This window comes from Pseudorasbora parva, chromosome 15, assembly GCF_024679245.1.
Source record: "Pseudorasbora parva isolate DD20220531a chromosome 15, ASM2467924v1, whole genome shotgun sequence".
In the NCBI taxonomy this organism is placed as follows: domain Eukaryota; kingdom Metazoa; phylum Chordata; class Actinopteri; order Cypriniformes; family Gobionidae; genus Pseudorasbora; species Pseudorasbora parva.
Window position 1 is genome coordinate 34361083 of NC_090186.1, and position 15507 is coordinate 34376589.

At 35.5% G+C, this 15507-nt stretch overlaps 2 protein-coding genes across 3 annotated transcripts; one reads left to right on the forward strand and one right to left on the reverse strand.

The window, feature by feature from the left end:
• Nucleotides 1–412: 412 nt before the first annotated feature.
• On the reverse strand, nucleotides 413–6556 carry slc25a27 (solute carrier family 25 member 27). The gene is made up of 9 exons (XM_067418648.1): nucleotides 6151–6556; nucleotides 5823–6011; nucleotides 3360–3444; nucleotides 3149–3271; nucleotides 1695–1807; nucleotides 1522–1606; nucleotides 1353–1445; nucleotides 1163–1265; nucleotides 413–1087 (listed from the first exon to the last, which is right to left on the reverse strand). Exons 1-9 carry the CDS (start codon nucleotides 6230–6232, stop codon nucleotides 1016–1018), a joined length of 945 nt encoding a protein of 314 aa, XP_067274749.1. The 5' UTR covers nucleotides 6233–6556; the 3' UTR covers nucleotides 413–1015.
• An 838-nt stretch (nucleotides 6557–7394) lies between these two features.
• On the forward strand, nucleotides 7395–13257 carry abracl (ABRA C-terminal like). Of its 2 annotated transcripts, none has more exons than XM_067418649.1 (3): nucleotides 7395–7485; nucleotides 8912–8980; nucleotides 12353–13257. In XM_067418649.1, exons 2-3 carry the CDS (start codon nucleotides 8920–8922, stop codon nucleotides 12535–12537), a joined length of 246 nt encoding a protein of 81 aa, XP_067274750.1. In that variant the 5' UTR covers nucleotides 7395–7485; nucleotides 8912–8919; the 3' UTR covers nucleotides 12538–13257. The 2 variants fall into 2 exon arrangements, with proteins under 2 accessions (XP_067274750.1, XP_067274751.1); XM_067418650.1 differs by lacking the exon at nucleotides 7395–7485 and adding an exon at nucleotides 7576–7620.
• The last annotated feature ends 2250 nt before the right edge of the window (nucleotides 13258–15507 follow it).

A 15507-nucleotide genomic window follows, 5' to 3' on the forward strand; every position in this document is an offset into this window, starting at 1 on the left:
TTCTCATTACTGGTTTCCCTTACTAGTCAGTTTACTTTTATCGCTCTAGGTTTTCTGAAATATGCATTAGCCTAATGTTTAGTCTTATATTTAATAGAATATGATAATGAATCAGAAACCTTTTGGTAAAAGAAAACATTTATTTATGTGTGTTTTCAAAAATCTATTTATTGTTGGAATAATCCTTTATCATAATCCTAAATGAATGTTATCTGAAAAAAAGAAAAATAAAGAAATATATATACAATAGTATCTCAATGATTCTGAAACTAGGAAGACCCACATGGTTTCAATTTATATTTTTCTGCAAGATTATGAGAGGTGATAAACTGGCAACAATTAACTAACAGCTGTCTAGTAATGTGGATTAAAAAATATTTTAAAAAGAAGAGAAAAATGAACAATTTCTGTGTCGATTTCAAATTTTTATAAACAGCCTTAAATGATTACAATGCCACATTATTTTCTCCTCAACAGAGACAGACAGCAATGAAGTATTTTTACTCTGCTTAAGTATATTTTTCAAGTGGATATACTTGTGTTTTTCTTTCTAAATTATTTCAAAGTATAATTTATATACTTTTTACTGCGTTCCATATTGAATATCATTCAATACTTAATTACATAAAAAATGTAGTACTGTTTACTTTTAGTAATTAGAAAATAATTTTAGTAATTAAAAGTTTTACCTGAGTAAGAAAGTAGTACATTTAGTAGTATTAACAGTAAAAAAAAAAACTTTTATTTATGAAATGTAGTGCAGTAAAAAATGATGATACTATATGCTTTGAAATGTAGTGAATCAAAAGTTTTCCAAAAAAACAAAACAATACTTCACTACTGTCCGCCTCTGCTTCAAAACATACAGTGATCAAACAAATTTGCTGAGTCTTCCTCATATTTGTGCCCTGCAATGTGTACCTGAATACCTCTGAATTCAGACCTAATAAAAAAGGACTGGAATGTTCAGCTCTGAAATTTTAAAGGGACAAAAAATATATATATATTAAAATCATTAAAACGAGCTGATGCCCATTGCTCGTCTCATTTGCTCAAATGTAAGCCAGAAAGTCAAAGACCAGGGAGCCTGTGAACAAAAACAGAGTTAGAAAAACAACAAAAGTGAATAAATCTTTAACAAACAGATTTGAAATCATAGTACCATTCTAAACCAAGTTGGTAGGAATCCTTTATAGAGAGAAATGAATCCTTCTCTTCTCACCGACTGAACTAGACAGTCAGTAGAAGACTTGTATAGAAGACCCCTGGAAACAGAATGATAAAAATGCATTGTTATATCAAAGCTTAATAATGTTCTTAATGAATCAGCTTTGATTAATACACAAACCAACCTTCCATTTGAATCCCGTGGCTGGTTCATTACTCTAGTTTTCACAACATCAGCCGGTGTTCCCATAATAGCTGCAACCAATCCTGAGCATATGCTATAAAAAAAAAAAAAAAAAACACTGTTGAACGATGTTATTATGTGTAAACATCAGTAGAATAACAGAATTTCACCTTGCCAATCCATGACAAATGCTGTTGTCCGGTACGGAGGTGTTTCTCAGTAGAAAATGCTTTACTGTATCGTATGTCATGAGATCTAAACGTGAAAAACCAAATGAAAAATATTTGACATATTACATAAATGTAGCTGTCAACAGATTTCTACAAGTCTTTGACTACCGTACCTCCTAAATTGACTAGGGCAGCTCTCTGGACGTTGGGAACCCATCCTGCCCAAAGGCCTCTTACTCCTCCTTCTGCTATGATCTTTGTAAAAGCATGGTACACCCCATGTACTCTGTCAGTAAAAACAAAAACAAAACAAAAAACATACAACATTTAGAATAAGTTTGATATACTCATAAAATAAAGATTCCTAAAGGGTGTTTTCACTGCAATGCCAAGCATAGAAGAACCATTTTGGTTTCCGCTCCTTTCAGGGATCAACTTGTTTTCTTAGTGTGAAGAACATTTTAATAATCTGAAGAACTTTTTCCACAATAAAGAACATTTTGTTCATTGGAAAGGTTATATGCCTTTATGGATATTAAAGGATCTTCATAGAATCATCAATGCTAATAATGAACCGTTATTTGTAAGAGTTTAGCTATTTAAAAGGATAGTTTACCCAAAAATAATTTACTCACCCTTAAAGCTACACTATGTCATTTTTCCGTCCTCTAGAGGGCGCCTATTAAAAAAAATTGTTTAGTTTGATGATGCCAAGTTTGAGCGGAGAATCTTGGGACGTGCTCCGGAAAGAATTGGGATAGAACTCGGCCAGAAATCATGTTCATGGATATGATTATTAACGTTACTGTAGTATGAAGCAGAGCAGGACCGAGTGTTAAGGGAGCTGAGCAAGGCCGCAGGAGCGACTGTTACACAAACACACGGCTTGCGAGCAGCGGGACATTTATTATGACGGGACACAGTAGCCGGTGACATTTCCACTTCTCCGGTCATGAGTATGAGGTAACACAGCTCTGTTTATCATATCAGATACATTAAAGTGTGTTTAAAAGGATGTTATGACGTTACTACACGTTCGCTCAGCAGCTGCTGTGACACTTGTTCACACTGCTAAGAGTAAAGCGTTTCTGCCAAATAAAACCTAGAAACCGAGAGTAACGCAGATATGACACAATTGACAGGCGACTCCCTCAGACATCCCAGTTAATTGGTTAAAATAGCAATTTTCTCAGAATTTACAAATAGTTGGAAACATTTGAGATATTGTAAGAACTCAACTGAGCAAAATATATAACACTGGCCTAGTGGTTTTTGGATATTTTACTGCAAAAATACTACATAGTGCACCTTTTAGTTGTTCCAAACCTGTGTGAGTTTCTTTTTTTTCTGACGAACACAAAATAAGATATTTTGAAGAATGTTGGTAACCAAACAGTTGAAAGGTGACCCCATTCACCTGTATAGTGTAAAACCCCCCACTATGGAAGTCAACAGGGCATCAACTTTTTGATGTATCTACTGACATTCTTCAACCCATCTTCTATTGTGTTCAGCAGAAGAACGAAATTCTTGCGAGCTTGGAGCAACCTTAGGGTGGGTAAATAATGACAGAATTTTCCTTTTTGAACAAACTATCCCTTAAACAAGAATTACGGCTATGCCTCACCTTGGCGGTTTCCCTTCTAGTCGGCGCCTGCCCTCCATTTGCATTTGAACTTTCACTAGATCTGTTGGACTGGCGATGAACTGGCCCAAGGCACCTGAAATCATACTGCCGATCACTGCTTTCCTATGGACATCACAGGACACATGCTGATCCCATCTATTTAGACTTTAATCACGGTCTTTTTTTCAAATTTCACAGATGTTTCCCTCACCAAACTGGAAAATTGCCATCTTTAGATCTTCCCAAGACAGATTCTCTGAGCTGTTCATAGGCCAACATCCTGCCGCCTGAATACACTATGGATGAAGAATTTCAAAGTTCAAAGACATGCATTTGGACATCAAATGTCCACTTATTTTACCAGGCATTTCATTAGGATTTTATTCTGTACATGCATATAATTTATAAAGTAGGCTGTTAATAAAGTTCAGAATCAAAGTGGACAATTCTTATTTTATGGAATGCTGTATTTATTATAATTTATCAATGTGCATCTTTTTTTAAATTATGTTTAATCAAAATAATTTCCCCTTCCTCTTGCAAGGACATCTCTTCTCTTATGATGTGTTTACTGGTAGGATAACAGCAAATCCCCAATAGCAAACCACAATGATCTAGTCAAGTCCTGTCCTACATTTTTCTTGTTCAAGATAGCAGAAGCCATATCACCCTGTAGCCCAAGACTGGTTTCCCACTGAAGCTAAGCAGGGCTGAGTCTGGTCAGCACCTGGATGGGAGACCAACTGGGAAAACTAGATATACCTGCTGGTAGAGGTGTTAGTGAGGCCAGCAGGGGGTGCTCACCCTGTGGTCTGTGTAAGTCCTAGCACCCCAGTATAGTGACGGGGACACTATACTGTAATAAGCACCATCCTTTGGATGAGACGTTAAAACGAGGTCTTGACTTTCTGTGTTCATTAAAAAAGACCCAAGCATTCCCAGCAGAACATTGCCCAAAGCATCACACTGCCTCTGCTGGCTTGCCTTCTTCCCATGGTACAACCTGGTGCCATGTGTTCCCCAGGTAAGCAACGCACACGCACCTGGCCATCCATGTCAAATCAATCAATCAAAACTTTTTTTCAGGACACACACGGTCCAAAAACACGTAGTGAAGTTTTATTGACTAATTTCGGGAGGAGCACATTCAGTTAATTAAATCAATTAAATAATAGAGCCGTCAGCTAATCAAACCTAATTATCAAGGGGTTAGCATGTCAGATAACGTAACCTATTTAAACAAGTGGAGCACGTCAGATAATTAAACCTAATTAAACACAAGTGGAGCATGGTTGGCTAATCAATCTAATCAACTCCGAGGTGTACATATACAACAGATTTACCTTCTCTCGTTGACCATTTTTATTTTAGCATCCCTCCACCACCCCATCTCCTCACTTCAATTGAATAAACTCTCATCAGATGTCAACATAATCCATAATACATTACAGTCTAGTTATAGAGTATCATTATCACAGGGGGAATACTCTGGGTTCAGGCAAAAATTCCTAGCCCGGAACCCTCCCCTGGACAGCATGCCAAATACGCATCATCTTTACTCTATTTAATTTGATGTAAGTGTGAACCCGTAAAATACCAATACAGTAATACCAATACAAACACACAAAAAAAAAAAAAAAAAACACAATATCACACATTTACATACAAGCTAAAACGCCAGTGGATCCACATACCGGAGAAGTATCTGACTGAACTTAGTGTTGGGTTCGTCAATAAATCACCAGATCATCCGCATACAACAAGCTGTTTATAATCATATTAGCAAAATGTAATTACATGTGATGTAATAAAAGAAAATATTATTCATCAGACCAGGCCACCTTCTTCTACTGCTCCATGGTCCAGTTCTACTCATCGTGCCCATTGTTGGAGTTTTCGGCGATGGACAGGGGTCAGGGGTCAGCATGTGTACCCTGACTGGTCTGCGGGAATGCAGCCCCATACGAAACAAACTGTGATGCACCGTGTATTCTGACACCTTTTAATTAACTAATTAACTTCTTTAGCAATTTGAGCTACAGTAGCTCGTCACTTTGATCAGACCACACGGGCCAGTCTTCGCTCCCCACGTGCATCAAGTGCACCTATGACCCTGTCACTGGTTCCGCATTATTCCTTCAATGGACCACTTTTGATAGATACTGACCACTGCAGACCAGGAACACCTCCAAGAGCTGCAGTTTTGGAGATGCTCTGACCCTGTCGTCTATTTGGCCATTGCTGCTCAAATCCATACGCATGCCCAAATTTCCTGCTCCCAACACATCAACTTTGAGGACTAAATGTTCACTTGCTGCCTTATATATCAAGACTGAGTAAACCCTGCCTGATCTGCCGCCAATTTGATTTCGCCCGACAACTCAGTCTGGAAACCCGTACATTCATTTCTACTGCTTCTGTTACACTTTTGCGGGAACCAATCACAGACTGGCGGTAGAAACTACAGAGCAGACTCCCCAGAACAATTTTAAATTGGTGATAGCCAGACAATAATATATATATCCCATCCAATAACAGGTGCCGTGATGAAGAGATAATCAGTGTTCACTTCACTTGTCATTGGTGTAACCCCTGCCTGGTCTGTGTAAGTCACAATAGATAGAGAATAGAAGACGATTACAACTTCTGTTTCATGCTGACTTTAACATTTTACCTATATGTCTGTAGATGGCTGGTGTGACCCCTTGCCACAATTTCAAGGCCCCCTCTTCTCGCACTATACCCAAAGCCGTGCTCAGCATGCCCCTGTATTTTGGAGACTGCACACTTCCACCATGCTGTCGGGAACCACCTTCACCCTGTATCTGAAGTCTGGTTTTTGTAAGGTCCAGAGGGAATGTGACTAAAATTAAAAATTGTAAAAAAGTGCACTCACAATTAATTATTTAAATACAGTAGGTAACCTAAATATTAGGCCTATTCAAATATATAATATTAAAAAGTATTATTAAGAAAAAAAACTATAAAGGATATATATCTACCTAACTCTGCAACAGTTGCTGCACATGCTGACAGAGTAAACTTTGATACTCGGGGCCACTGCGAATTTTCTTGTGGATGCATTGCAGGTGTCCTCCGATTCCCACAAAAAAAAAAAAGAAAAGAAAAAAAAGACCGTATTCTACATCAATTTTTCTAAAAGAATCCCGAACCTGGACTACATGCTCTTAAAATGTTTACTCTGTTCAAAACAGTACTATGACCTTTAACAAGAGGCGAGGGCGTTTTTTTTAACCAAGCCGGTTGGTCGGTGTAGTTAAAGACCCTCCTACGCAATACGTTCTAAACTACAAAAGAAGCGTCATGCACCTAAAACTACATTTCCCGAAGCAAAGGGGCGACGACAAGCTCCTTGCTGAGTTCGGCTGGCATCCAGGCTATCCTTGCGTGATTCCGCCCGTGATTTTTGTACGCATGCGCTTTTCAGCGGAATCTATCTATCTATCTATCTATCTATCTATCTATCTATCTATCTATCTATCTATCTATCTATCTATCTATCTATCTATCTATCTATCTATCTATCTATCTATCTATCTATCTATCTATCTATCTATCTATCTATCTATCTATCTATCTATCTATCTATCTATCTATCTATCTATCTATCTATCTATCTATCTATCTATCTAATTTTTATTATTATATTAAAGTCGAATTGTCGAATACACAAAAATAATGTATTAAGCTCTGGCTACAATACAAACCAGTCATCACTGTAATAGCAGTATCACTAATACATTTGCTTTTTACTGCCACCTGGTGTTGCAAATTAAATTTCATACAAGTTCAAACGTTTATGGATAGATAAACATTGATGATATAAATGTAGATTATATTAAACTAAATAAGTGGTAGGATTTATTGTTTGTTTATTCTTCTAAATGACCTATAGCCTAAAATTGTATTAATACATTTACATTTAGTTGATAATTGTTTATTGCATTGTAAATGTCAAAACAAGCTATAAAACAAAGAATTAGATTATTAAAATTATTGTTACTATTATTAATACTATTATGAGTAGCCTAATTTTAATGTCAACATGTTTTACATAAACGTAGTATCAGAAACTCTTAAAAATTGTACAGCTTATTGAGGTTACATCCAATGGCAAACTATTAGATATACTGCCATTCCAAATGTATCCGATAATTCACTGTTGGTGTACAAATAATGAATAAATAACTTTGTAACTAGGTTAATCTAAAGGGGCCGTTTAACGTGACGTCACACACACAAAGCCATCTATGGTTGTGCTTTCTCATTTCAATCAGTGATAGTCTGCAGAGCGGCGGCACAAAACCACCACAGAGGTAAGGAGCTTGTATATATAACTACTTTGAAATGTTTTATGATGTAAATTAATTATTTAAACGAATACATATGTTTTACCAGTGGAGTTATGGATTAATGACCCAGAATCTATGTACAAGCCTCTTTAATTCGCTGTGAGTGCCTTTTACGCACACAAAGTGTTTGCTTGTTTTTTTATTAATGTGTATTTCGGGGAATTAAAACCATGTGATGGTCGCATTTAAATTCCGTGTGATTCACAAAATGCTTCCATACAGTGTTTCACACATTTCTTTCACTTTCCGTGTTAAGATTCTCACTTCCGCATTGCTTGATCAAATGATAATCCTCGTGCTCAGCTGTGAAAGCGTCCAGCCGTTTATTAATTATTCTTCATTATGTTTAACCCACGCCTCGGTATGGTACCAATCATGCAGGACACACGTTTTATTTTCTGAATCAAAATTCAGTGTCATGTAATTAGTCTTTATTCAGCATCTGCAATAAGCCGGTAGGGTGCGGCGTTGCAATTCTCTACTCGTCCAGAGAGGGCGCTAAATAAATAGTGAATAGAACGTGTATAAGCATGTTTGTTGTTGTGTGATCCATGTAAGAATGGTAAGGACACAATAAAACTATTATTTATTATTCTAGACTCTAAGATAGGCCACGGGAAAATAGGCTTATGTCTTAATAAAGTATTTTATTGACTTGATACCAATTTGTGAGTAAACAAATTGACAAATAAAGCTTCAAAAAAGATTTGATTCTTTTCAAAGAATTGATGTAATGGATATTTTGTCATGTGTTTAAAGAAGTTTCAGTTTGTTAAATAACATTTCAAAGTGTTTAAATTCATTTTTGACTGGTCAGGTGTAGTTGTACCATACTTGAAATGAGCAGTTTTTACCAGTAGCCTATGTGAAGGAGATCTCCAAACCTTTTCACTCTGCCACAAGGATAAGTTAGGCTCATTTGGATGATTATAATGTTTGGAGTTATTAGCTTGTATCATAATAAAAGAGCCATATTTGCACTGAAGTTGAGCCATCCTGACATGAGACTATACAAATTGCTGGAAAATTTTTTTTCAATTATCTCAGTTGCTTTAAAACTACTGATATTTCTGAAATTTATTAAAAGGTGTCAGACCTAAAACGATGGCATGGTATTTATTTTTTATTTAGTATTTAATTTGTATTAAGACATAATTTTAAATAGTTTTCTTATTAGTCTTTGTTCAGACATTTGTGGCACCTGACATTTTGTGAGTTTAAGATAACAGTATAATATGTATTATTTAAAAGTGCTAAAATTAATTAAAACTAAATAGTTTTTACAGAATGATATATGTCCTGAATTTATCAAATTATTTAAAAAGGAAATAATGCACTTGGACACAAAATATGCACGTCATATTACTGACCCATGGATATATAATTTCAGCGGCAAAAATGAATGTGGAACATGAAGTTACGCTGCTCATTGAAGAGATTCGTCGACTGGGCAGTAAAAGTAAGTCTTGTACTACTATTTATTATTATTATTATTATTATTATTATTATTATTATTATTATTATTATTATTAAGGGATAAAGTATAATACCACTAAAGAAAATCTATCTTTTTGCGTTTTTTCTATTATATATTGTATAATTTCTGTGAGATGTTGAAAACTTACATACATTTTAAAATGTCTTAGCATTTTCTGCCTCCTTTTTTCATTAATGTCAGCAGCATGATTAGAAAATAAACCAAAGAGAATCTTGTTCTTGGATGGAAAAACATAAGACTGACTCTACAAAATTGTTTAGGGGATCAATGTCACAAATTTGCATATTGGTTTGGTGACCTAGATATAATGCTTAAGCCTTTATTGTAAAGCTTTGCCATATGGCAACAGTTAATTTCGGAAAAAAATACAAAAATTGCACTATGGTAAGTTAAAGGGATAGTTCACACCAAAAATGAAAATTGAATGTTTATCTGCTTACCCCCAGGGCAACACAAATGTAGATCTTCAGTAGAACCCCTTATATACTTGAATATGTTATACGTAAAAAAAAAAAAGGATGTTGTGTCCGTGACATCACCCATAGGATAAACAGCTATCCACCTGTCACTCAGTGGCCACGCCCTTAATTTGCAAAGCTTTAAAGGTGTCTTAGTATAAAATAATTAATTAACCTTGCCATAGTTAAATAATAAGAGTTCAGTACATGGACATCACATACTGTGCGTCTCAAACACCATTGCCTCCTCCTTCATATGTAAATCTCGTGAAACACCATGGAAAAATAAGTGCTTCTCAACATAAACCCAACCGTGATGCAAGCGTTGGGGATCATTTATATGCAAGCCCCCAACATTTGCATCTGTCCAAACATGTTCATTGTCAGGCGGAATTGACGGTAACTGGGACTGCAGGTAAAAAAAACGACACTTGAGGATAGCAAAAACAGCAACTCTCATGACAAACGTCATGTTCAGGCTGTGCAGGAGAAGTAAAGCTTAATATTATTTTGTATTACAAAATACAACCGTAGATATGTTGCTTACAGATCGTTCACTCGGTCCTTTAGCAAATGTCACTTTTTCCACCGTATAAGTTAAAACGGCAGTCATTTGACAAGGCTATTCATTTTGTAAAAATATATTATATATTTATATTTTTGAGAACTGAAGTAGGCCTATGATGTTTTTGCAAGCTTTCAGAGTACATCACAGTCACTGCGTAACGTTAGCCTACATTGTAACAACGTTATATAAACATGCAATATCGTTGACGAAAAAAGACATGTCTAAAATGTCTGAATGACACTTTAAGCAGAACATCTCAATTGGAGATTGCTGAAATGCAGCTTACTTGTTTATTGGTGTGTTCAGATGCGTGAGAGAGAGCTTGCGTGCATATGGTTGCCAGATTGGACATGTTTAGTTAAAAACGGATAGTATACCTGTTCTTTTCACAGAAAAGCTCCTTTTGGAGGATTTTAATTACTTAAATCTGGCAACCACAAGCACGCAAGCTCTTTCTCGAGTGTGGATGATCTGAAAACACCAATAAACAAGTAGGCTGCATTTTATCAATCTCCATTTGAGATGTTTTGCTTGGTGTCCTTCAGTCGGTCTGTGTTCTGTCAGGACGGTCAGGACTCACGAGCCGCTTCGCTGAACTTCTGTGAGCTGTGAGCTGCTGAAATAAGCCAATCAGAGCAGAGCTCAACATTAATATTAATGACTCTTCCAAATAAGGGAAAAACAGAGCATTACATCCTAGGGACAATTGATAGGGTTGTAAATGGACCCGTAAAACTGTATCTGGACAATTTTTTCCCTTAAATAAGCCACATACCCTCTATGTAGATATCAGAGAACAATTTAACATAGTTTCAAATCATTCTAGGGCACCTTTAAGGCTTTATATAATGTAAACGAATAAGTTATAAAAAAAAATTCACCCCCCTCACAATTGTCCTGAAGGGCAAAATTAGCCGTATAGACCAAAACCACAATTTGTATCAGGCTGTAAACATGTTTTTTTCTGCTGTAAAGTTGGGCATTTTAACATGGGGCTAAATGAGATTCTGCTCCCTTCTGGAGCCTGCCTCTAGTGGCCAGTTGAGGAATTGCAGTTTATGTCACTTCCGTATTGGCTTCAACAGAAACTGTGGGAGGCTCCTGCTTGAGTAGAACACAAATGAAGATTTTTAACTCCAACCGTTGCAGTCTGTCTAGGCATGTGCCGATATCAATTTTTCATGTTGCGATTAATTGCTGAAGCTTTTATCACAGTATACAATATTGTCACGATACTGAAATAAGTTGCAAAAAAAGTGTTGTCATAGCATAACAGCTTTAAGAACTAATTTTGTAATAAGAAAAATAAATTCATGTTTAAATACAATGCACCAAAAATATTTACAGCTCTGAAAAAAATTAAGAGACCACTTAACATTGAGAAATTAATGTTAATTGGTCTCTTAATTTTTTTCAGAGCTGTAAATATTTTTGGTGCATTGTATTTAAACATGAATTTATTTTTCTTATTACAAAATTAGTTCTTAAAGCTGTTTATGCTATGACAACACTTTTTTTGCAACTTATTTCAGTAACATTTTCAAACAGATTAGAGTGCAAAAGAATTAGGCTAAAGAACAACAGGTAACAGATTACAATAAAGTCTCATTATTTAATGCATTCACTAATATTGAGCAATAGCTACATTTGTTACAGAAAGTAAAATGTTTTTGGTAATGTAGTTAAGAAATACTGATCATTGATACTGATACTCCTAGAATTTGTTACATTTACATGCATTGCAGTTGGAGTTAAACTTTTTTTTTGTTCTACTGAAGAAACAAAGTCTCCTATATCTTAGATGACCTGGGGGTAAGAAGATAAACATCACATTTTCATTTTTGGGTGAACTATCCCTTTAAAGGGCAGGCCTTAAGGTAGCCAATGGTAGCTCTTCCATGTGATGAGAGTGAGGATGAGTTAGCTAAATTATAGGGAAAGACAGGGATTAAATGATAGGGTTCTACTTATTTTTGGTGTCCATGAGTCTCAAGTATACAAATCTATCAATTCCTAAAATAAATGTGTATTTAAATAGAGAAGAAAATCCTAATTGTATAGAAAATCTTTTTTGACCATTTCCATTGTTGGTCCAGCGTTGCCCTAACTTTGTCCCATTATAATTTTAGGTGCACATTTAGTTTCTTTTAGTCAGAATACAAATGAATGAAGATTCCTCATGCTGCTCGCTGTTCTTTTGAGACTGACTCTGTGTTGTCAATCAAGTATATAGATGTTAATTGGAGACTTTTAGGGCTGATAACGAAAGATTTAGGGCGAACCCTGACCACTCTTACTGTCTCACAGACGCGGATGGAAAGATCAGCGTCAAATTTGGAGTCTTGTTTAATGATGACCAGTGTGCCAACCTCTTTGAAGCTCTGGTCGGAACACTGAAAGCGGCCAAGCGAAAGAAGGTCATCAGTTTTGAAGGGGAGCTGCTACTGCAAGGAGTTCACGACAACGTCGATGTCATATTACTGTCGGACTGATTTTGACGGGCTTTTCTAAACCTGGGTGAAAAAGTACAAAAGTTTTTGACATGTCATTGCTACATTTTGATATGGAAATATACTTGAGAATGTAACACTTTTGTATGCTGCATTGGTATATTTTTATACAGCTATTTTTTTTCTCTCAGGGGAGTGATTTGCGCACAATTCTTTAAAGTAGCAATTTTCCCTGTTCAAACATCTCAACAGTCCTATCATTAAAATATATCAACAGTTATTGTGTGCATGATCATGTTACTGTTTTTTTGGGAATGAATTCATCAAACATTGTTTTCAACCTTATGGTAATGAATATCCTCACTAGTTAATATTAATTTAATAGATTATCCAATATTCTGCCTACACACTTGAAAATAAAGGTTAGTTTCTCAGTGATGCAATGCCATAAAAAAACATTTTTGATTTGCCAAAGAACCCAGTAAACGGCACTTAAAAAAATACATTAAAAAAAATCTTGTAAAGAACAAATGGAAAGTTTCCATGGATGTTAAAGGTTCTTCATGGAACCATCAATGCCAATAAAAAAACCTTTTGAGATTGTTTTGCAGTCTCATTACTGTGAAATTATTTTCATGCATAGGCATTCAAGTTACGTGTGCCAAAGTTTCTGGAATTAAAGGTTATATAAATGGACCAAGTTTGACACATCATCAGAACTGTTCCAGGGTGATACTGTTTTATAAAGCTCTTGTGAAAACATCCCCACATTGTACCTGTGCTATTCTTGTTCTATGTCTATTCTGTACAGATGTACATAGGACTCCTAATGGTGCAGTTTATAATCTCAGGAAGTCCTTAAATGTGCTGTATGTAAGTTTGTGGCTGTACTAAAGCATTAAAAAACCACAATATGTTTGCAGATATTTAGGAAACAAAAGTTCACAAATTCGTCTCAGAAAAACAATGCTACAGCCAGTTATTTTACTTAGAAACTCTGAATGTCTCTTAGTTTTTGGTCTGTGCGATACCACACGTTGCCAATTTTCCCAATTGTATTTCAACACCACAGGTTGCCAGTTGGTGGAAAACAGCATATTGCTTCCATGGAAGTCAGCAAACAAACAGGGTCAGAGATCGTAGATACTACCCGACCTAAAAAGCCTCGGCATTCATCTAAAAAAAAAAAAAAAACTAACATGCAGATAAATCGACTGTGAATCTCCTCACCTTCTGTTGTCAAATGCACTCTTTCCGGTTGCGTGTCCACTTCAACTGGCAACGAGCATGAGCATCGAGTCTGAGGGGGCGGGGGAAACAATATTTTGTATTTGGACTGCAGTACCCATTTCAACCACTAGCTGTCATTCTTACATACAGCACCTTTAACATGAACACCAAATAGGAAATGGAGGCTGTGTCCAAAATCGCATACTTTCTTGAGTATGTTTTTTTTTTTTTTGAGTTGCTTCACTGCCATTTACAAATCCTCTCCTATGGCCTCATGGGATAGTAAAGTGTCCACTGAATGCACACTTAAGAATCTCGCCAGAAGAGTTTATCTGGGTAATAGCCTACTCTTTTGAGTACTGTAAATAAGGACATTGGCTTGCTTATTTTTGTCACATACTGTTCCAACCCCCTGCCCGCCCTCACTACATAGTAGGGAAGAATGCGATTTTGGATGCAGCTTAAGTCTTCAATGATTAAATAGAGAGAGTGTTTAAAAATATGTACTGGATTATTACAGTGGGTGGAAATAATACAACTTTTAATAATAATACATTTTCTTTTATAAATATATGAATCTTCAGCATCCATACCTCAACATTTTAATCTCACGTGAAATGTCCAATTTGTTGTATATGGATTTCTGCGTTGCTTTTTGATTTCTGCCTTTAGGATGGCTGGAGACAGATTATTTAAAAGTTCAATTATCTCGGTTATATAAATACATGAACTGGATTTAAAACACTTCATCTTTATAATTCATGACAATAGGGTCTACTGAATTATAGAACTGAAAGGTGCAATTAAAAGTCAAAGAACGTAGATCAGCGGTGCCTGGACTTTTTACAATGAAGGGCCAAAAATCTAATTTGAGTGAAGTCTGTGGGCTAAAACTAAAAATTGCATTATATCAAACTTTTATATTATTTTTAAGTGGTTAGCCTTGGATGCCCTGATTTATGATTTCATAACTTTAAACAATCTGCTTAACCACTCTAGTTTTACTAACTTTTCCCCCCACTTTTTTACTAACCAGTTTTATTTTTAGTTTAATAATACAATGAAACTTTATTGCTGTTTTCATAATTGTTACGTTAACTGGTATTATAGAAAAATTAAATAAAAAGCAAAAGAATCTTGAATGTTCTCATGTTTAATTTATTGATTATGTAGAAAAAATATATGGGAGCTTCAGTTCAGTATTAATATTACTGTAATGTTTTTGCACCCTGTCAGGGGTTATTTTGTTGCTGATTGCACATTATCTCGTACATAACACATAATAAACAAAAGACAAGTTACAGTCTTGAGCTACACGGTTCTAGGCCATTTGAGGATCAGCTTTTTGTTTCTTTCTTTTTTTTTTTTCCAACAACGAGAGAATTCTTCCATGATGCCGAACAGACAACTAAACAGAATAACATGCAATTTACTAGAGGTTCTGATAAAATGTTAATTGCTGCAGACTATTGAAAAATATACTTAAACAATTTGAATGAATATTTCATTGACTCATTCAAAGACTTCACTTTTTCGTTACTGGATGAATCAGCGTTTTTGATCAAATATCTTGAATTAATGATTCAATAAACACTTATTTTTTCTACATTAATCTGTCGCCTCCTAGTGGATGTAACTGATATAATCTATTTTAAGTGTCGTTACTTTTAAAGGTGCAGTGTGTAGTGTGAGGATCTATTGACAGAAATGCAATGTAATATGTTTTCAGTGGTGTATAAAGACCTTACAAATGAACCGTTATGTTTTTATTACATTAGAATG

Bases quoted from the DNA above. Each gene is read 5' to 3' on its own strand.
- slc25a27 (XM_067418648.1), bottom strand. From the start codon at position 6,232: ATGCATCCACAAGAAAATTCGCAGTGGCCCCGAGTATCAAAGTTTACT. The intron at 3,272-3,359 runs GTGAGGGAAACA...TGATGTCCATAG, and splicing joins GATGGCAATTTTCCAGTTTG to GAAAGCAGTGATCGGCAGTA. The intron at 1,446-1,521 runs GTGAAATTCTGT...TTTTTTTTATAG, and splicing joins ATTTGTCATGGATTGGCAAG to CATATGCTCAGGATTGGTTG.
- abracl (XM_067418649.1), top strand. From the start codon at position 8,920: ATGAATGTGGAACATGAAGTTACGCTGCTCATTGAAGAGATTCGTCGA. The intron at 8,981-12,352 runs GTAAGTCTTGTA...ACTGTCTCACAG, and splicing joins TCGTCGACTGGGCAGTAAAA to ACGCGGATGGAAAGATCAGC.